Source organism: Caloenas nicobarica, chromosome 7, assembly GCF_036013445.1.
Source record: "Caloenas nicobarica isolate bCalNic1 chromosome 7, bCalNic1.hap1, whole genome shotgun sequence".
Lineage (NCBI taxonomy): Eukaryota > Metazoa > Chordata > Aves > Columbiformes > Columbidae > Caloenas > Caloenas nicobarica.
Window position 1 is genome coordinate 8,095,636 of NC_088251.1, and position 22,023 is coordinate 8,117,658.

Genomic DNA, 22,023 nt, shown 5'->3' on the forward strand with positions numbered 1-22,023 from the left:
TACTGTCAGTTTGACATCTATTTTCATGCCTTTTGTATCTTCCAATCTGTGACAGTGATATATAGGTAACAGTGGAGGGTGGGACATGAACAGACAAAAGATGAATTTCATGGTGTGGATTTAAATATTTTGCAGTGAAAATGTGTAATGGTGACCAAGGAAAGTATTGTGTCTTGCAGAATGCTATTGGGAAAGACAACACAGCAGGAGTCTCCACCAGTCACATATCTTCGGAGAATTCGCTCGCTCTTCCTACAAGCACACCCCTCACTCTGATGGCACTTGCACTCTCACTCTGTTTGTTCCTAAGCTCAGCAGTCTTCTTGTAGCTGCATTAGAAAAGGACGTGTTTAAAAAAAAAAAAAAAAAAATCTGTTTCCTGTCCTCTGTTCTTTATCTGGAATTCCAGGTCTGGGAGCTAAGCTGAGGTACTCCTGCTAGAACAGTTTCAGTCAGCTGGATTTTTTTTTTCTCTGTCTAAAAAAGCTTCTTGTGATATTTAGAGGCTTTGTGAAACACTTGGTGCAGTGCTACATTCCAAACCCAAAAGGCTTTTGGGCATGCAGTGTTCTAAAGAGACAGTGTGTAAATTTGCCTGTGAAGCAACCTGGTTGGATTATTTTAATACTAATTATTTTAATTCTGGCTTTTACCTGAGAAGGAGGATGGCAGTTTTCTTAAGATCCTGTTTATCTCATTGAATGGTTTTGTTTTTCAAATTGATTGAACTTCAGACTATCAAGGATGTCAGGCTTTTGTCTAACAGTGAATGTTCTCCCAGAGAGTGGACTTCATGAAACTTCTTCATTTGATAAATTGCTACTGATGTTAAACTCTTCCAGTGTATTAGCATTTTCCTCTTTAAATGTTTATGTATTGTAAGTGATTCTTCGTTCCCTGCTGAGAAGCCATTATAATTCACATACAGGTATAATGTATGTCTTTCAGTTAAATTCTCATAGAGTGTGGCATAGAACTTTCTAACTGTACATTTATCTTTTAATTATAATCATCTAGCCTTAACGAGGGTGAAGATTCTTTAAATTAACAAGAAGCGGTCATTGTGAAAGCTTGATAAAGATACATTTCTTTAAATTTGAGGATAAGCAGTAGAAACAAGTTTTGCTACAGGGTTTCAGCTGTACAGTCTATGGTCTTCTATGCTTCCTGTGATAATATAGTCCACTTATTATACTGTTTGTTTAATAAAAAATGACATACAATTTATTTGCTCTACTAAAACAGCATTATCTGTTTATACGTAGCTGATAATGTCAGCTCAAAATGTTACAGGAGCTCCATGCCTTCTCTTATCACAACATTGTAGAGGGAAGAGAGGTAGTAGGATATCATTTAAACTGTGTTTTATTTCTCAGACTGCCAAAATCAACACAAAAGGATGGCTGATCCAATTACAAGGCAGCGTCATGCACACTCACCCATGTGACAGGCTTTTCTCACCCTGGTAGTTCCTGCTGCAGACCCTGGCGCTGCTGACATGATGAACTGTTTGCAAGACCAGTTCCACAAATAGTTTTAATAGTTTGGACGGCAATATTGCCAGTGTACGGGATTTGATCGCTTTGGTTTTCATTCAGTGACACTGACAGCCTGTGCTGGCTCACGGTGATTTTCTGCGGTATCTAGAAGGAATTCTTTAAAGCTTTAAATGTCATCAAATAGGCAGGATTTCTCCTAAGGGCTGCCTTTATACCTTACTGTGATGGCTTGTTGACTGTTACAAGCGGTTACATCTAAATCACCAACAGTAATCGGTTTTTGTTTCTACTGAAAGTAGAAGAAAACGTCACCAAGCAAGGAGTTCATCATGTGGAATTTACAGATTTACACTGCGACTCACACAATTATGCCCCGTCCTGCTCTGAAATGTCCAGATCAGTTATTTGCAATACAACTATAAAGTACAAATTACTGTTTTATAAACTGCAATGACATTTGGGAGTGTGCAAGATACACATCTTACTAAGAGATTATTAAACCTATTGACAAATTCATCTTTTGAGCTTTTTCTTACTTAATAATAAACACTTTCATGAATTCTGAAATTAATTTATGTACTCTTGATTATGGTCTCTAATATAGGTTTCAAAGCACTGTGTATGTGATAGAATTCTACGATATTCTGTGCCACTGAACATAACAAATTAGACAATATTACTCTTTAATTCTATGCTGATAAGAAACTGCAAATTACTTTCAAAGGCAGCAGAGCTGCTTTCAGAGAAGAAATATATGGCACATCATTACCAGCAAAGCCCATGTGGTTCCTGTTGCTCTTCTTGTAGAAGCTAATCAAATTATTGAAAACTAGTGACAACAGAAAAAAGATGACGAGATTCATGATTTTAAAAATAAATCAAATTCTTTTATGTCAAAAGGAGTTGATAGTATAACCTATTGAAATGCTAATGAACACAGCATTATAATTCAAAAGTCTGACATTATCCAATTAAAAATATTTTCAAAACAAATTCATAAACATTACAATTATTAAATCTATCTTTGATCCATAAAGCTTTCTTTAAAATATCATTTGTATTCAGCACATTAAATATTTTAAACAGTATCGGGAATTTTAATAACCTCCCAGTATACTACATACTTTTTGAAGATTTTTCGCATTTGGCTTGATTACAGCATCTCTGTTACATTTAATACCAGTTATTAGATCTTTGACACTGTGTGATCCATAATAAAAGCTATTGATCACTTATACTGTAAACAACAACCTAATTAGGTTCTGATTACAAAAGAAATTGCTAGTTATCAGTTTCAATGAGAGTTACCTTTGGAAATACAATTATGTGTGTAGTAGAGGAAGAAATGATGTTTTATACAGCTAGCCATGTTACCACGGGAAAAAAAAACCCACAGCACTCAAGCGGTTTTCTCCTGTGTAAATTAAAAGCACACTGAATTCTTAATTTAAAAAAGTAAATTGCTTATTAAGCAGGCAAGAGAGAAGAAAACCATAAGAGTCTGACACTTAATGTGGTTTTTACAGGAAGCACCATGCAAATACTGGAAGATTTTTAGAAGTTGGATGTGGTGTGGATGGTGTCAATTTAGCATGGTGACCTTGTCAATGCAGTCATTTGCTACAGTACTGAAGTACGCAAATTGTTCAATTTTTTGCCCCTTTTAGTCACTAAAATGCCATGTGTTGAGTGCTCAGTGAAAAATGTATTAAAAGAATATATAAAGCCAGCCTAACATTCAGTTTATCAGTATAACAATAATATAGGAACTGTCCAAATGCAGGATGTACATACAGATGACCTATGTTTAAACTGTAAGTTTAACCAATTCAGTTGTGTGTAAATTAAATCATGGGCTACTGTATACGTATCTAAGTCATCTTTTTTCATTTAACATAATGGAACAGACATTGCCATTAGTATTATTAGGAGTGTGTATACTCCACGTTAAATTTCTTCTTCTTAAAAGCAGTACCCACAAAGACAAAATCCAGACTGAACTGAAATACATGGCGAAGGTTTTGCAGTATTGAACACAGGTACTAATTCCACAAGCTAGTCCAGTGAAAGAGGCACTGAAGATGAACCTTTCACATATTAGTAAAAAAAAAATCATAGCAATTGCTGCAGTGCAGGGGAGCCAGTGCTGGGGGTGACACCCACCCCTGGCAGCAGGCGCACAGGAGTGTCTGCGCAGTGATTTGGTCACCAATGAGGAGTCCAGCCCTCATTTCACTTACTCGGATCCATGAGATCCCAGCTGCTCCAAGAGAATTGGGAGGGAGGTGTTGAGCACTGAGCAGGAGCCATTCATCCATCTTTACTGGGCACCGGCCACTCCCCACTGAACAGCATCATTCCCACTGTGTCATTAGGAAGAATGAGGAGGAACAGGAATTCTTAATCATTTCAAAGTATTACGGAGACAGACTCTGTGTGGAGACCTATTCCCAGCTTTTTTTTTTTTTTAAATGAAATTATGTCCCAATATGAGGCTATTCACAAACTGAGGGATGTTGCGGTTTGAATCAGACGACTGAAAACACAAAAGTATGTACCTTTGCTAAGCCTGTGCAGTTAGGCTGGAGATGAAGAAAACTGAAGGAATCACCTTGAAATCTCAATCTAATTTTAATTTGTGATTGTTGGCTTAATCACAATGACATTTCCATGGAGGAGAGATGGTGAGAAACCAATGAAGTGCAAAACTGGGAACAGCTCCCTGAAGGGACATGCATCTTGTGTACGTCATGCGTCACAAGTATCTCATACTTGGCTTGTAATAAAAGAGCTGGATTCTGCTAGGAACTGCAGCTTCTTCAACACAAAGGGGGATGCACCTCACTGGAAAACAAATGTTCACTGACAGAACTTCTGCATTAAAGCTATTCTGAGCTAAAGAGGCTTCTATGGTTCTTTTGTGCCCATAAGGTTAATCAGATTCTACCTGATGTCCCTGACATCAAATAGAAATATATTTGCTTGTGATGAACTTGGCAGAGAAATTAATCCAGTGACTTGTTAAATATTTCTCATCTTTAAATATTTGCTTTTTCTTACCAGCTCAGTCCCTCCTATGACATTTCAATTATCAGCTATTTCAGCTTCTCCTTTAACTTTGGAAGGTCATTTTCTCTATACTCTACAGTAATCCAGTTTTATAGATTTGCCTCAGTGTTGTTTTTTTTCTTTAATTACAGCCTTCACTTCTGTGAAAAAAAAAAAGAAGTGTGATCAGGAAAATATCTCTACTGAACAACCAACACCTTTACAGGGGGAGGAAATTGCAAGTTCCTATTTTATCTGTTTAGCACTGGTTTGACTAGAACAAGTTCAAACATGATGTCTGTATTTCCCAGATGGAATTTAAAATTTAATTTGGTACTGAATAAGGATATAAAAGCTTTAAACTCTCATGGTCTTTTAGAAATATTTAAATACTTATAATGCATTTCCCAATTGGAATTTAAGTCAAACAGCTAAAGTCTCACCAAGTAGTAGTTTTTTTCCAAGAGTAAGGAGTTTCAATGGGAAATTTTGATGGGTCCATTTTTAAGGTAAAATCGGGGAAGGTGGTGAATTCCCATTTTTTACCTCAATATTATCTTGACTTTCATACACCCTTGTTCCATGTTCTCTTCATCTGAGTATGTTTGCCTTAAGGGGACGGTTCTGCTTAATAGATACATGTTAGATATGGTCACCTCGATAATCAGAAGCCAAGTCCTGCGACTCCTACTGAGTTGCTCCATCTCTTTTATCACTCATAAAAGCCGGAGCAACAAATTCAAGATGTGGTCTAAAGATTATCTGAAGTTTAAAAGACCAGAGAATCAACCAATTTCTCACTAGCACTTCCTATCAATATAGATTGTGGTATTATAAATTGGTGCCATCTAGACTACTCAAAGTTCTCTGAGGACATTTAACCTGAGCAGCTGCAGTTTCTGCTGTTCTATCTTTGCCAGGTGCCAATAGCTGGACTTTGCCATGGATCCACTTAGAGCTAATTGCTGCCTAGATCACAGGAGCCAAACCCGATCCCACTTCAGCGAGAGTTCCCCTTAGCCCATTCCCCTGGCTTTTAATGATTCCAACACACTTTAAATCTTTTGCGGTACTTTTTAATCTGTCAAAAGGAGAATTTCCTAGAATCCAGGAGAAAATGAGTCATAGATTTAAGGGCAATTTACTTCAAATTCCTCCTGCCAAAATACCACAATAATTGACCTCTTACAGACTTCAGTCCTCCAAAGCGTTGAATACCCCCTATCCAGAGCCTTCAGTCCTTATGAAACTGAGCAGGAGCTCTGGGCATTCAGCTTCCAGTAAGTGAGACCATGTTTGTTTTCAGGCTTCTTCAAGCCACTCGTTCTATGAATTGATGTTATGGATAAACATAAGTAATTAGAGATGGTGTTGTGGCACTACACTACTCCCCATGTCAGGCAGCTCATGTCAAGCAATTTTCCAGAATTGGTAACGATGCGAAGTTCCTCGTGACTCCTTCAGCTGGACATTGCTTTGACAAGAGATGACATTCAAAGTCCTGCTGCTGTTCGAAGTGCAAAAATGTTATGTCTTTTTACTGTTATTTTCTTGTCTGAAACAAAGCCCCCACTCCACCCTTTTCTGAGTTCATTTGCTCGATCTGCTTGCAAGCACCAAGGAGCTGAAATCAGTTGACTAATGCCACCCAGTTCTTGCTACCGATCTCAGTAACCTACAATTCCATCACATGTCAGTAACCTGTATACTGGCACTAGCTGGTCCATATTGTACCTACTCTCTTTCATCACCCAGGCCTGTCTAGCCAGTACTCAATTCACTTAGATGACACTAATAAAACCTTTTCAGAGCTACAAGCAGATCACACCAGGCTTGCTAGCTACAGCTCTTTAGCTGGTCTGCATAGAGTAAGAAGTCGATTTGGCCACTACACTTGTTCTTGGGTACAAAAGCTAAACCCCGTAGATTTACTGATCCACAGGGAGATGTAAACTCTTTCAAGCACAGAAGCCAGCAAGTCTGCTGAAACTCTGGAGTAATTTTCAAAATAAAATTAAAACATCACTGTTCTCTCCTGATAATGTTTATGGAATAGGATATACTTGACAGAAGGCTGCTTCTGTCAAAAACACGAGAAAGCCTGAAGATGCAAAAATTCCTATTTAGAGAACCACCATTTATTGTAGCAGGCGATACTGCAGGGAGAACACTGCTGAGAAGTGTAAATGTATGACCTGATAGGTAGAAGACTGAGAAATCTTTTTTTTGACATTATGAATTGGCCCATTCTGTTCCCCCTTTTGAAAGGTGAAGCAGTTCTCTCAGGAGCGTGCTAACCAAAATGCAGCTGATGGGAGCACAGCATCTCCTTCCCGCATCTCCAAGCCTAATTATTAGTAATGACATCCTCTGCATGCTTTGAGGTGGGACAAATAACCTTAAATAGCAGTTAATTCAGGAAGAGTGTTTGTAAGGACTCTTAGAGGTGGAACAAAACCCCACAACGGATTGCATCCAGCAGCAGGGAGTGCGTAACCCGGACCGAGCTGAGTCACACACCATTTATAAAGAAAAGCGATGGTACAAATTGAAATAAAATCTATGGTCTTGGATTTTACATTACCTCCCCTCTGGGAGGGTCACAGTAGAAGTAAGGCATAAACCCAACCTCTAACTCTTCCCTGTATCCTTCATTGTTTCTGAATAAGAATAAAAATATTATTTAAAAAGTAGGTAACGGAAGAAATTGCTTCAGACCATTGCAACATGTGGGAAACTTAACAGGTGGCAATTATTAATCTCCGTGTTCTCCCCTCCCCCAAAATTATTGCTACTGAGTCTGCTTAACAGGGTTTGTATGATGTTTTGTGTAGAATTACTTAGTGCTGAAATTGTTAGCTATGATTAATACCACTCATGCTGGGAAGGTTTACATGTCTTTTACCTGAGGATATGTCTAAATTTGCACTTTTTTTGTGTAAAGTGCAGGTTGACAAGAGCTGCAGCAAGGAGGAAATAGCAGAGGAAGGCTCAGATAGAAATAATTTGTTACATCACATAATAAAGGGATTAATTGAAGGTACACAGAATGATGCAGATAAAGGTAACAGCATTTGGACACAGGAAGACTGGCATTCACTGTGATCTGAGGATACCCAATGTTTGCCTTTTTTTTTTTTTTTCCCCTTTTCTTTTCCATTTTCCAAAACTATCTGTCTAGAACATGCTTCCATTTTCCAGAGTAAATTCTTACACAAATAATTACCTTCTTGTGTAAATTCTATGTGGTCTTATGGATTTCTGTACATGTCACTGCAGGTTATTATGTGTCAGGTCTTCAGTCATAATGGCTGGTAATTTGTTGTAAAAAAAATAAAAACACTGTTCACTTGTTCCTCTTGACTTACATAGACATTGCTCTAAGGACATTGCTCTTTGGACCGTCCACACTTTAGAAGTCAATTCACCATGTTTGGCATTTTCTGTTAGCATAATCCTCCTGCATTAGTATTGTACATAAACAGAAAAAAAAAACCCCTCTCAATAAATATGATTCTCTTTTTTTATTAAAAAGCATGTTTTTGTGAGAAAAATTTCTTGGTTGGTTGTTCTGTTTCAATTTATGCAAAAGAAAAAGGACGCTTGACTGGCAAAAAAAAAAAAAAAAAGGAAAACAAGCTTATTGAAGGTCGATCTCATTGTTCCATTTTACAGTCCACTATGAATTAAGAAAATAAGAAATAAAGCTTTTCCCTTTAAATATCCGTGCATTTGCTTGCTCCCTAGTTTCTTTGTGTTAGTGAATGTGGCCTGCAAAATGACAATGAGCAGGGAATATCAGATGGCAACAATGGAAAGACGGGCACAAGAGTGGCCAGCTGGCCCTATTCATAGTTGTTCACTCTCTGGCACGCAAACACGCCTCCACACCCATCCCACCCCTTCGTCCTGCCAGGCCAGAAAGAAAAGGCTCGCTCCTGTTTTCACACAACAGGAGCAAGAGAGCTGCAAAGGCTTTGAAGACAAAAGGGTCTGCGGGAGGGGATATTTTAGGAGATGCAGCATCTGCTGGAAGGGGAAAGGGAAGGTGGATGAACAGGCCTTCATGATGCATTTGCTCGTGTTGATGACTAGAAGACCAGGAAAATTATTTCAGCACTTACTCATATTCAAACTGAGACTTAACCAATGAATACATCATGGGCAAAGAGCAAGCACACCTGCCTATGCAAAAATGCTGCACAGCAAAGGGCAGGCCAGAGCCTCCAACCATTTTAAGGCAAAACGGTTTCAGTTGCTGTTGCCTCGAAGAGGAGAAGCAATGTTGGGGGGCAGGATGCAAGAAGGGAAGATGGGAGTGGTAGACATGCACATTAACCCAAGATGAAAGGGCTGCTCTTTTAGGGCTGAAAAATACATTCCCAACTAACACAGCAGAAGGTCACCATCCTACACATTGACCATCATGTTCTGGCAGCCCAGAAAGGGCTAGGGTTGCATGGGGTGATGCCAGCTGGAGGAGATGTTCAGCTGTCCTGGCATTGTTTGCTGCTCAGATGATTTGTGTCCTTGGAGGTGGGAGAGGAAGGCAAGAGAATCTGGGAGCATTCAACAGCTCCATTTGGGTTCCCAGGCCACTTATTGGGGCTGCTTGGATTTAGGAGTCACACTGCTGCTATTATGGTCCATGTCCATGAAGTGCTGCAGGTACTTCAGCTCCCCAGTGCCAATTCAAGCATCTAACCATTTGCAAGACACAGAGTTGGGGAATGGGAGGCATAAAAACCATCAAAATATTTGACAGTGCAAGTTAGCATTAGGCTTTCCATTTGTCTGTCTTCTTTTTCTGTGCTGCCACAGCAAAAGCACTGCGAAAGAGGAGCGGAGAGAGGGAGGGACAGCAGTGAAGCCTCCCCTCCATTCAGGAGCTCCAGCTCCACGACAGACTCACTGAGCAGCAGCATCCACAGGGACGGATGAAACCAAGCTGTGTTCGACACCACTAAGCAGCCAGCTATGCATGACCAGATGGGTTCTTTTGTGTGCATCATCTGTGGGTTTGAATTTTAGGTTTTGTTTTGCTGATTTTTTTTTTTCTTTTTTTTTTTTTCCTTTTAATTGTTACTATTCACACGTAGGTTCCTGTTGACAATTTCCCTCTGGGCTGAGAGACAATGGCAACAAGGCTACTTTTCTGGACAAAGCCCAACTGGGTCAGTACCAGGAGTCTGCCTAGAGAGTGCACAAATATAAGCCATTATGCCACATCACTATTCTTCCGCATGTATATATAATGCTATCACTAGCATCACTCTCTTGTGGTGACAGAGAGGACCAGTGTCCTCATGAGCAAACTACATTTCCTCCCTGCTGGCCAGGATGCAAGGTGTTAAACCAACAGCACCCATCTCACATGGCAATTCAGCTGACTTTAAGGTCACATTGTGGTCTAGTGATGCCCACACTAGTAGGATTAACTACTTTTAATGACATTTATAGAATCATTTCCATTAAATGGTTCTAGTTATTTAGAAACATTTTAAATGACACTCTGGTAAGCAGATGAAGAAAGCAGGTTGACATCTTCAAAGCAGGCATGTGATGGACATGTTAGTGGGGCAAATTGGCCAGCTGCCCATTAGGAGTTTTCTTAGAGATGCAGTTCCACTGTGCCATTAAACCAGTAGAGGGTCTCAGCTGTCTAGGACATGGATTTTGAAAGGTGGTCCTAACCATTTTCCAAGCATGATCCTCCAGCTCTCCAAACCACTCTGCCCAAGCAATCGGCCAGCCCCGACACTTAATAGCTCCTGTGTGTTGGCAACAAAAACTGTCTGTGTTATTGCCTATTTCATGCTGGATTCTGTTTTACATTCAGAGACAGGAGTACGATTTCCTGAAACAGTACTTTGGTAACAATAAACTCAGCTGTTTTGGTGATACGCACGTCTTTTTTGGCCCCAAATACAAATTACACCCCCTAATTCTTCATCACTGAATTTTTTTAACCTGTATTAATTACAGAAAACTGCAAAGCAACAGCCAGAAACAAGCCAAAATCAGGACTGGGAAATGTTGCTCCAAAGTAATTGTGCAGAAGGTTCTGGGTGTTGGTTTTGTTGAGGGTTTTTTGTGGGTGTTTTTTTTTTTTTTTTTGCTTTCTTGCTTTTTCCAAAGAGGATGCTAGAAAATATGTTGAGGTAGAAAGCATAATATACAGAGTCTTTAACAACCCATTTATGTTTTGTAGCATTAAAAAAGAGACTCGTAGTCAATTGCTTTGGAAGGACCTGGCATTCAAGCCTCAGAATTGCTATTGTATATGTTTTTTTTTAAAAAAAGAACAACATTCTACCAACATTCTCAGTGAGGTTAACTAAGCAGATGGTATTTATCTCTGGGTTTGCTAGAGTGCCACATCTCTCTTGCTTTCAAAAAAAGACATTAACACAAAAATCTTAAAAGAGAGGTAGTTCCAAAAGTGTGTCACAAAGTACACACACAGAGCTATACAAGCGTAAAAAACAAAACTTAAAATATAAATCTACATTCACCAGTCCACTGCTGGCTTCTCTCTGGATTGGAGAGGCCTTAAAGGTAGTATTAACCTGGCTGAGCAGTGATATTTCCCTGCTCGGCAGAGGTCAGAATCTGGTGGTTATAAATACAGTTTAGCTTTTATTTGTCTCCAAAACAATATTTGTCAATACCACAACACTGAGTTTTGAGCAGATCAATGGCTGTACGCAACTCTCTGCCTGAGGGCTTTATTATTAATACAAATGTAGGTAGGCTAAATATTGAGTGGCATTATTAGAAAGGGCTTGTCCTTCCCTCTGTGACTTTGACTGATGTCAAATGAACTTACAGCTCACGTAGCCAGGATTCTGATCGTACTTGCAAGAAACTGTCTCTCCCACTCTGCTCGTCATGGGAATTGTTGAATAATCTAAGGAAGATTATTCAAACTGAGTTTTGGAGTGCCAACAACCTGAGTTAGCATATAGAAAGAAGTGTGCCTTCTCAAGTGAAAGGCTGAGTCATCTGTCTTCAACCTCTGCAGTGGGATGGAATTAGACCAATTTGTGAGAGGCTCCAAAACTTCATCCTCCCTACATGCAGCACACAGGGCTGCAGCCTAATTAAGAACTAGCATGTCCTGGTGACTCTGATTTACATTAATGTCTCATTTCAAAGAATAAAGCAGCACATATTAAAAGAAAAAAAAATATTGCTGAAGCAGGAGGCCTTTCCACTTACAGCTTGCTACCTGTGTGACCTCAGACACAGCAATCCTTCCACACTGGGCTCTACGCAGATGTTATACTGGCACATTACCCTGGCCTGAGGTTGGTATACAAGACGTCTTAGTGCAGCCCAAAACCTCCTGCGCCGCAAATGCCACCACTTGCTACAGCCTCGTGAGCGTCAGCAGCAGGCAGATGTTAAGCTAAGGAAGATGCTTTCCAGGCACACAGCTGGCTGCAGAAACAGTCGTCCTGTCAGGTCTGGTGGTGCCCAAGTATCTGATATGTGATTAGGCAACTGGCTGGTGAGCTCTGCTGTGTTATTCCTTTGAATAATATTTAACCTGAGCTCATAAAAAGAATCTTGTTGACCAAAAAAAGAGATAAACAGCAGCATATAATGCCCACAGGTTGCTAGCACATTAAGTATTGCTGTGAGATTTCTTCCTGAACCATATATATATATGTTTAGATAACTTTTTAAAACTGATTTTTATAATAAATGAATCAGTCTTCTGCTTGAAACATAGCAGTGAGGTTTTTTTTATATAAAAATGCTACTCAGTACAGAAAAGGAATATTATTCTGCTGAAGAACACAAATTTTTTGTAGTTGAGGAGTTTCTCTTATGATTAGAGACTATCTACACTTGACAATAACTTAACTTTCAACACCCAGTGACATTAATTTCACTTGACTTCCTGTCTTAAGGTCAAAAACATTAATCAGTACTTCTATCATTAGCTCAGTTTCCTTTTCTATTAAGCGATTATGATCACTTACTATTAATGAGTCGTGAAGTTTTAATAAATTTTTGCTAGTGTGAAATTACTAAACAGTAATTATGGCATATACTGTATGGATGGTTTGTTCCACAATGTACATTTTGCTTAATGTTAGTTAGAAACATCTACAAAAAACAACAGAAAATAATTAACTAGTTACAGCTGAGGATGTGGAATGGCTTTTTTTCACCACACTTATAGTCAACAGAAAGATAAAGCAAGTCACTTTTTTTGCCATTACTGGGACTATTGTATTTCTGGACCTTATGACTTTTGCAGTTCTTTATATGAAATGGTGCTACCAAGTCTGCTTACTAAACAGGAGATGAAAGGAACTATCACATCTTTTAAGAGCTATTGTTTTAACTTGTGTTATATTTCTACTGTTCTGGCATTGAAACAACAAGGTTAAAAAACAAAAGCCAGACCCTTTCCGTTTAGTACAGATGAAAAATAACACAGCGGGTCCCATTGCCAAAAAGTAATGTCTGAATACTGGCTTGGCTTTCCTGTAGCTTGCTGTTACTCACAGGCACATCTCAACAACCAGTGCCAGATGCTCATCTGGAGCTTGGCTGAGGTTTTTATTGGTTAACTGACTTTTCTAAAACACTCGACAACCAGAAACTGGACTAACAGTGGCTGACGAACTGAAAGGTAACTCTGAACATGGAACATATCAAGAGGGTATATTAAAGAAAACAAAGGAGGCTGCAGCGATCACATTTTCTCTACTAACTGCCTCCTGTTCCAAATTTTCTGGTTTACTGACATCAGTGCAATTTGCTGAGAAGACTGTATCTGATAGAGCCACTGCAGATGTATTCCCTCTTGTATTGAAGCCAAACTTTCTGAACCACCCAAATAGAGGAACAGAGTCAACTGAGGCACACTGGCTTCGTTGTGCAGTATTTCTGCAACACTGCGCCCCCTCACAGCAGTCGGGTCCTTAAAAACATAAGATTAAGTAGTTTGTTGCTACACTGATAGTAGCATTCATGGAATGGAAGTTGTGTTGTCTGTTGTGAAAGCCCTGGCTTGGAAGCCATTTGGGTCAGTATCATCCCTTTTCAGGAAATCTTAAACTGGTGCTGAAAAACTGAAGATGGATCCAAGATGAGCCAAAAGGATGAGTCTAAGACTGTGAAAAGCATGGCTAATAGTAAATCTCTAATAGTGCAATCTCATCACAAAAACACTATGTGTTTTCTTGAATGCTGACTGTAAGTACCTAACAAGGGATAGAAATTAGGAAGCTTTCCATCTGATAGACGAAGCTTTTGAAAGGCTGGCTGACTTAAATCTAGATCAGTTCAGAATAGAAAAGTGTCACATTTTTAGCAGAGAAGGTAAGTAAACGTAGAAAGAAGCACACAAGATCTGTACAGTGTTCTCCACCATTGAACAAAATCTTCAGGAAAGTCCTATACCTTGCACAGTGCCAGAGGACAGCCTCTTAGCCTGTAATGGATCAGTCCATTCCTCCTAGTTCTGTAGTGTTTGGGGCTGCCACTTTGAAATGTCAGGAGAGAGTCTTTGTGCTGGTTTTGAAGATTCTTCGTATTCTAAAATGCAAGAACAAGACGCTGTTCATCGGGTGGTTTCAACCACAGAGCAAGCACAGCAGATCTCAACGGAGAGCACAGGTGTATGTGTGAGAAGGCCAGCATTGCGCAGGTCTGCACAATGTCTCAGACTGCTTGACTCCTGTACCAGAGAAGGATAACACCAGCAGGGCACAGGCAGAAACATCGCTCCAACAAGAATTCTGTCATAGCACTGTACAACCACATGACACGATTCACAGCTGTATTTCAATTCCAATCTAGTGTTACTCTCTCAGAAATTGAACCAGTCCTCGCTTTCCGTTATGAAAATGGTGACTGCCCTGGATTGGTAGAAAAGAATGTCTCGCGTAGGATTAAACAGCAGTAAAATCAAACCAATCAGCTTCCTGTGTCTTCAGCAAAAGCTGTGGCATTGTCAATAGCAGTTCTGCCCAAAGTACACAGTGGCACCATACTGCTGGGACAAGGTCATAACTTTATTGGTAGCTGAACGACCATCTGTCCTTGCAGATGTTAGAGTATGATCTCCTTGGAGAGTTATAAAGTAATTATCAATCCATACTGGAAGAGCCGTTCGCTCACCAGCAACTGCTGGGATCCCTGCCTGTGTGACTTCTACTAATCTGAGGAAGATTATTAAAACATTAATTCATATCTCTTGTCTTCACTCCTGGCCTGATTCTCACTATGTTCATTACTAGGTAATGTGCAGCTATATCATCCAAGTTTTATAACTCTCTGAGGATACTTTGGGTCAAAAACGAGCTTAAGATTCCAGGGCACAAGAGAAATATAATTTTTATCTAAAGAAACAAGAGAGTGTAGGGAGAATTATGACCAGCAAAAGTCATCACAGCAAAATATCTACTGAAAGCAATTTTACTTCAATTACACCTGAAGCTGAAAATTCACAAATATGCAGAAAGATCAGTAATTGCTTTGTTGGGATTTGCAAGGAGTCAGTGAACGGTGACTTGGATACATGCACTATATGGGATTACTAGGAAAGCCCAGCCACGCATATGTGGATATCCAGTTAACTTCAAACACATGGTAATTCCCAGAATCAAATCTGTTGTATAAACATTAAGCAATCTCAGGAATGAGTGGGTGATTGGATCATTATTAGCACCTTTCCTTCACTCATTAAGGGTGCCAGGACTCCTTAATAAGTGTGACTGATGCTGTTACAACACAGCAGGTGCCTTGCTTGAGAGTTGAGGTACATGTCAGAACATTTGTATTTCTGTAGCCAGGCTCTGAAAAGGCCACATAGGTAAGTGGGCATCATGGAAGCACCCCAAAAGTCATTTTAGGAAGCTTAAAACAGACTTTCTTCTAACCAGAACCATTTAGCAGAAAAACAACAAGAAATGGGCTTTATCAAAAAAATCACTCAGCACTCTGATAACATTATAAAACACAGATTCAGATACCAGTTAGGACTACACAGCCAATTCAGACTCAAAGGATACCAAAACTCCAGAATGATGATTCAAAATGCGCATCTTCCCACTCATACGAAGTGAGGACTCTCAAGAAGATCACTTACCAGTAAGGCAAAGTGCCTTAATACTTGAAGAACTTTCCTTCCATGGCCAGTTAAAGGAGGACAGTCTTCCACCACTGAGCTCTTGCTCCAAGGACCATCAACTGAATATGGGGAGTTGGGTCTCCATTTATACCCTAGTTGAATCTGAGCTGTGGTTATTTATGGTAGTGGGCCAGAAACTTCTCTCAACCGAGGCATTTCATTGGTCTAGGGCCCCCACGCCCACCAAGGGGCAGGTACCTGACCATAGTGGTCCATTGGCTGGTGCTTTCAGGGAGGGTGGTGCATCTGCACTAAAGCAGGTGCAGCAACATGTGGGGCTTGAGTCAACTCCACCGTGCCATTTTCAGCGGAGTCAAGACTTGAGCTCTAAGCTTCTCCTCAAGCCATCCTGTGGTACCTAGGGACTGCTGGAAATGCAGGCTTGGGCCAGTTCTCAGGGTTGGCAGTCGCTGAACAGGGGTTCAAAACACTAAAACTGGGCTTGGAAACTTAAAGCGCCAAGGATGGGGACGAGTCTAGGTACACACATCTTTAAAAGAAGATGGACAGACACCTCTCGGAGGCAACAGGCAGAATATATGTAAAAGAAGATGATAAACACAACAGGCCTTTAATGGACAATAGTCACCAGCCATATGGTGACATCTGGCCTGGAGGGTGACATTATTCGACCAAGTAAGTGACGCTAAGGCAGAGTCAGAGCTTGTTTCAAAGCTCATTCCTCACATTTGACAAGGGTTTCTGTTGCCAACTTCATTGTTTTCCCTCCAAACACTAGTTTCTGTCTACTCCTTTCAAGGCTTTGTGCTCAATTACTCAATGGCAGAGTATCTCAAGGTTTAAAATAACAATATATATGCTGTAAATTCACGTTTTAAAACAGATTTCAAGTTTATAATGTACCCTACACTCACTCAGAGAAAAAGCTCTATATTTTAGTCCTTTTCAGTTTTGAAACACTTTCAGTCCATTAGAGCCACATAAATACAAGGCACAAAACAATAACAGGCTACAAATCAATACATTTGCCCAGCCAGACCTAAATAAATATGATCCAATTGCTGACTCAAAAAACTGAGAACAGTCCAAAGTTTCCAGAGTAAAATGCCAGTGATGAAATAACGTTCAAATGTGTGCAAAGAACCCTAACCCTCTTGTCAGGTGGCACCCTCAGTACAAGGTATTTATCGACAAGGAAGGCCAATCTTTTGATAAAGAAATTGAATGGTTAAAATTTACCCCAGTGTGAAGTGGGCATGGTTCATCATTATTCTGGACAGTATGCTGATATGGTTGTTAAGAGGCATGAGACACATTCAGTTCAGATATTCAACAGTGATTTCTCATGAAGCTAGCATTAGGCCTGGCAGGAACTTTATAAATAATACACAATAAAATCATAGTCTTCGGCTTGGAAATTGGTACTAAGCACACAGACATAAACATGCTCACTGTAATCACATACAATTGGTATTGCTGCAAGGGAACCTCAGAAAACCTATAGGAAGAGACAGACCAGAAAGAATGACAACCTCTATTCATTTTGCCTTGTACATCTTACATGTTTCTGCTCTGCAGCTAGTTTTCTGATAAACAGCAGAGGATGATTCAAAATATTATATTTCAAACACTTGGGAAAGAATACCAAGAAGAGAAGAAAGCGTTTTGTTCAGTTTCAAATTATAAGCAATAAAGTCCATTGGATTCAAGCCCCAAGTAGCAATTTAAAGTTCAAGTCATTTTATGCCATGATTTTCCTCTCTTGCTTAGAGTTATCACTTCCCGATCCTGAAGAAAATTACCATTTTATTGCATTGGCCATTAGTGATGGGCACAAGCATAGGATGGGATACACACATGAGTAAAGGGCAAGAGGCAAAGCAGGCATGAGAGGAATAGCTCCTCTGTACCTTTGGGCAAGTGGGTACAGTCTGCTCGTACCTATGCAGTTCAAGCTCATGTCTGCCCCTTTTTCTGCATGATAAAATAATCAGAGTAGATATTTCACACTAGTCGAAGTCTATAAGCACATATAATAAGTGGTGGATTTGGATTACATAATTCGTGTGTGAAACAATGATTATTTTTTTTTCTCTCTCATTTGACCCTCTGTTTCCATGAGAAAGGGAGGACTGAAAGGGCTATGAATTTTTCCATCACTTTTGGGGCTTAGAGCCCAAAGGCAGTGATCTGAGGCATCAGAGCTCTCCCTAATGTAGTTGCCCCTACTCAAGTCTTTGTGTCGTGAAAAAAAAAAACCAAAACAAAAAAACCCAAAAAACAAAAAACAAACCCAAACCCAACCAACCACAACAACAACAACGAAGGAGGAGGGGGAGGTGTTCCCTGGGGTGCAAATGTTGGACTGCTCTATACATATTTATGCATGTACCTCTACATTTGATGGGGTCTGACCCCACTGTTTCCTCCACAAAAGATAAAGGTTTCCTCTGGGATACCATGTCAGAAGTGGTCTTAGTGATTCAGTTATTTTCAGCAAAATAAAGACCTCTAGCATTTTAATCTACAGTGTACTCATTTACAGTATTCATAAGATCTCATTCGTGCTAAAGCACACCACCACCTTTATGCGCTTATTCAGCTGTCTTGAGAGGCAGCCAAATGCTGTTAAATCCATTTTATGGATGAGGACATAAAGATTCAAACAGTCTAAATAAGGATTAAATTGAAGTTAGGAGCCAGCCTCTTAGAAGGTGATGTACAGTATTTGCTCTCCACCCTGCCTAGTCCCAAAGATGACTTAATTCAGGCAGCACCTTCATGCTGGACTCCAGAGCTCATTAAGCACTTTTGCAGGGTGGAGCAGAAAGGCGCCTGTCTCCCACCTAAAGTGCTATCACACCTCAGGGATACATGGAAAACCACGTAAATTATGCCCAGGATCTCAATGGAAAATACTGCTTGAGCGGGGTGCTGTGCTGGTGCTGCCTCCTACTGCTAATTTCTGTTTCACAAAGACCTCTACAAAATGTGGGAAACCCAGAAATCAGGCTCTGCTTGGCCCAAAAAAAGTTCAAATTCATACTATGCCCTTCAGAGGTGTCCAAACCACGGGGCTGTAGCCAAAGCCAGGCCCAGTCATGTTACATTCCTGTGCTGAAGATGGTTTGGAAAGCAATGCTGGTTGAACTACTTGTTGTTTCCTTGTAGCTGGTAACCCTCAATGAATTGCTCATCTGAGATTTTCCAAATTCACAGAAACCACATAGATTTTCCATTGAAATCAGGGAGAACATATATACAAGTGTTAATCAGTGTTGTAAGTGTTGTACAAGCTACAGCAAGATTATGATCACTGTCTTTCTGCCTTTTCCTGGGAGAAAGAATTTGGATATATTCAAAGACAACTGACGCCTTCATTCTTAATTTGTTTTATTTCCTTTTGCATGACTACGCATAAGAGATGGATTGTCTGCAGAGAATTGTGTCTCTGAAAGATTCACTGAGTGGCTACATTGTACAGAAGATGCAGTTAAAGCATATTCTAAAATGATAGAACATAACTATCATCAGTGCATACTGCAACCACTTCAGGAAAATTATCTGGTAGCATATAATTCATGTTACATGACAGCATTTTGAAAAGGACAAGATAAAAGGTTAACTCATGAAAATCCATTACTAACAGCCCGTTTTTGACTTCTCAGAGAAGTTTGCAGGCATTCTGGAGTCTGACCCAGTGACTGTCAGTGAGTGGGCACTATCCTTTCTTCTAAGCTTTGTACACCACAGACTCTCCTAAGCTAGTCATATCTCTAAACGCAGTAGATGAAATATGGCCCTGTTGATCTTAATAATAACTTGAAAATCTTCACAAACCTACATGTCTTTTGTCAAGACTGTGGCTGATGCCATCACAGCTTTAGGAAGACGCACTGTGTCTTATCGATGCAGTTTAGATCAATGTATAGCAGCAATACTCCAATTTTCTTGGAAAGAACTATACTATGTGCTCTGTAACTAACATGTGCAGCACCCCAAAATAGTCGTAGTACATGCAAATACTGCATTTTCTTGTACAAATATTCTCCTAATGACCCAGAAGCTTGAAATGCATTAAGATTTTGGCTCTGTGTCCATGATCTTTCTTCACAGAGAAATTCTCATAGTTCCAGTGAACCATTGTGACCACACCAGGACAATTCCAACTGTGAAGAATGAAAGGCACTGAACTAGTGGAGCTCATCTGGATTTCAACAAAGCAGAGGTGTAGCATCATGTCCAAACCATCCACATCAGTCTGTGGAAGACAACACATTATGGTTCTGGGAACTTCTCAATATTGCGGGAGGCTGCCCTTTTAGTCATAGGATCTCAAATTCACTATCCCTCTCCTCTGCAACACAGAAGGTTATTAGAACAATTTCCCTTCTGTTCATTTAACGAAACCACTCATCAGGAATAGTTAATTAAAAATCCGTCCTTTGAACTCTCAATTTGGAAAAAGAAAAGAATTCCAAGTAGTTTAGCTCTCTCAGGAAATGAGGCGAGATGAAAGGAGTACAGGCATGATATGGAAATGCATTGATAAAGGACCTGTGGGACAAATGAAGTCATCAGCCCAAAGAGAGAAGAATCAGTGAGCAAACTCCAGAGTGAAGATGATTTTGGCTCAGGTTTGAGACATCTTAAATGCTTCTAATCTTCAGAGGTTAGGCATTCAAAGCTAGCTGAAAGTCAGATCTAGGCACCTGTTATCATTAGTCACTTCTGAGAATCCAGCCTTTTTCTGCCCTCTCCAGCCTGTGCTTTCTCCTGGGCTTTGACTCTGTCATTTTTAAGGTTGTATGTTCCACCTGTGAGAATGTAACTGTGTGTTATGCACACCATTTGTCAGAAAGCTCACCAATTTTTCTGCAGAAGAAAACCATGGATATAATAATTTTCAAATAGATTCTGGAAGTGACTCTAGTCACAAGAGTCAAATCAAGCCTAGAAGTCAAATATAACTGACAGAAAATTCTTTGTACCATTGTTAATGGAAGTAAGTAGACAAATAAGCATAAAGCTCTATATAATTTGCAAGAGATTAAAAGCTTTCTTAAACTTTGCAACTAAGAAAGAGAAAAATAATGCAAAGAGAAGCAGAAACAGAAGGTTGTTAATGGGCTTATCTCTATGATTTCTGTCAGGAAGATTGAATTTACCAAGATTCTCCTTGTGAATTTAATTCCTTTCCCTGCCAGTAATTTTCATAGTATGTATCCCCAGGTATGGCTTTTTTTCTGATTAAAAAAGTGCTTGCTGACATTGGCCAGTCTTTTGATCAATAGATGCATCCTTGGTAGCTCTCAGTTGTTACCCTCTTGTCCTGCATGGAAGCTGAGGTTCCATCGTTCAGCCATTCATTCTGATTCGAAGCAGCCCCAAATCTCAGCCAGTTTACCTACAGATACAGAATAAATGGATCTAAAAAGATGTGACCTTCATCTATCAAAACAGCTACCATCTGGAGACCATAAATGTTGTGATCCTACCTAGCACAGACTACTGCAAAAGCATGCAAATTGAAGTCAATTTTGGTAACTCAGGTGTAATGAGATTCAACAATGTTTTAGTAAGATCACTGTTAAAATTACAGGTTACAAGGTGGAAACTGAGCCATCATCTCCGTTCACCCTCTAAAAGACAATAAAAGGAAAAATAAAAATTCAAGAAAAGTCAACCTATACAATTATTCTTTCTATTTTACTCCTCTGTTTATGATCTCAGGTTCTGTGTTCAGTGCGCCAGCTCTGTCACAGCGTGTCTAGATGTCTTGTTTCCTAGCTGTGCCTCCAACTCCTAGATACCGGGAGCTGAACATTTGAATCAGCACAGGTATTCTCCCAAGGAATGCCACGCCACGAATAGCCTCAGGAATCCATGATGCGCCCAGCTTGGGAAAGCGCGTACGCTCATTCACATGCAGCTGACAGGGTGACATCAGGGTGACATCAGCCTGCATGCAGTGAGACATGGGTCACTGCACTGCGTCCTGGCTCAGCAGCAAGCCCGGCCTCAGAAGTCCCCGCTCCCCAGCTGCTCGTTCTGCACGTCCCCTCCTGACCCCCCTGTTTGATATGCCTCATTGGTGCCATCGTGATTGTTTGCAGAGCTGAGCCGTAACCTGGATTCCTGAAATGAACAGCCCGAAAATAACTGTTAATAATAAACTGTTGGATCAACACAGCTGAGGAGTGAAGAACTGCAGGAAGGTAGGTGGGAATTGGCCAGGGGGAAAATGCATCTTCGGCCACCTTTGCTGTGGAAACCCGTTATCTCCCCGATTGCTGCTCTCAGTTACAGCAGGGGTGTGAGTGAAGTAGCGTTGGCGGGATATTAAGATATTAATATCCA

At 40.1% G+C, this 22,023-nt stretch overlaps 1 protein-coding gene across 1 annotated transcript in view; it reads left to right on the plus strand.

Annotated features, from left to right (window-relative positions):
* The window catches only part of GFRA1 (GDNF family receptor alpha 1), a 142,034-nt gene extending 141,635 nt beyond the window's left edge, over positions 1-399 (plus strand). The window contains exon 9 of the mRNA XM_065639150.1: positions 180-399. Coding sequence (XP_065495222.1) covers positions 180-329 — 150 coding nt within the window. The 3' untranslated portion in view covers positions 330-399. The remainder of the gene's footprint in view (positions 1-179) is intronic.
* The last annotated feature ends 21,624 nt before the right edge of the window (positions 400-22,023 follow it).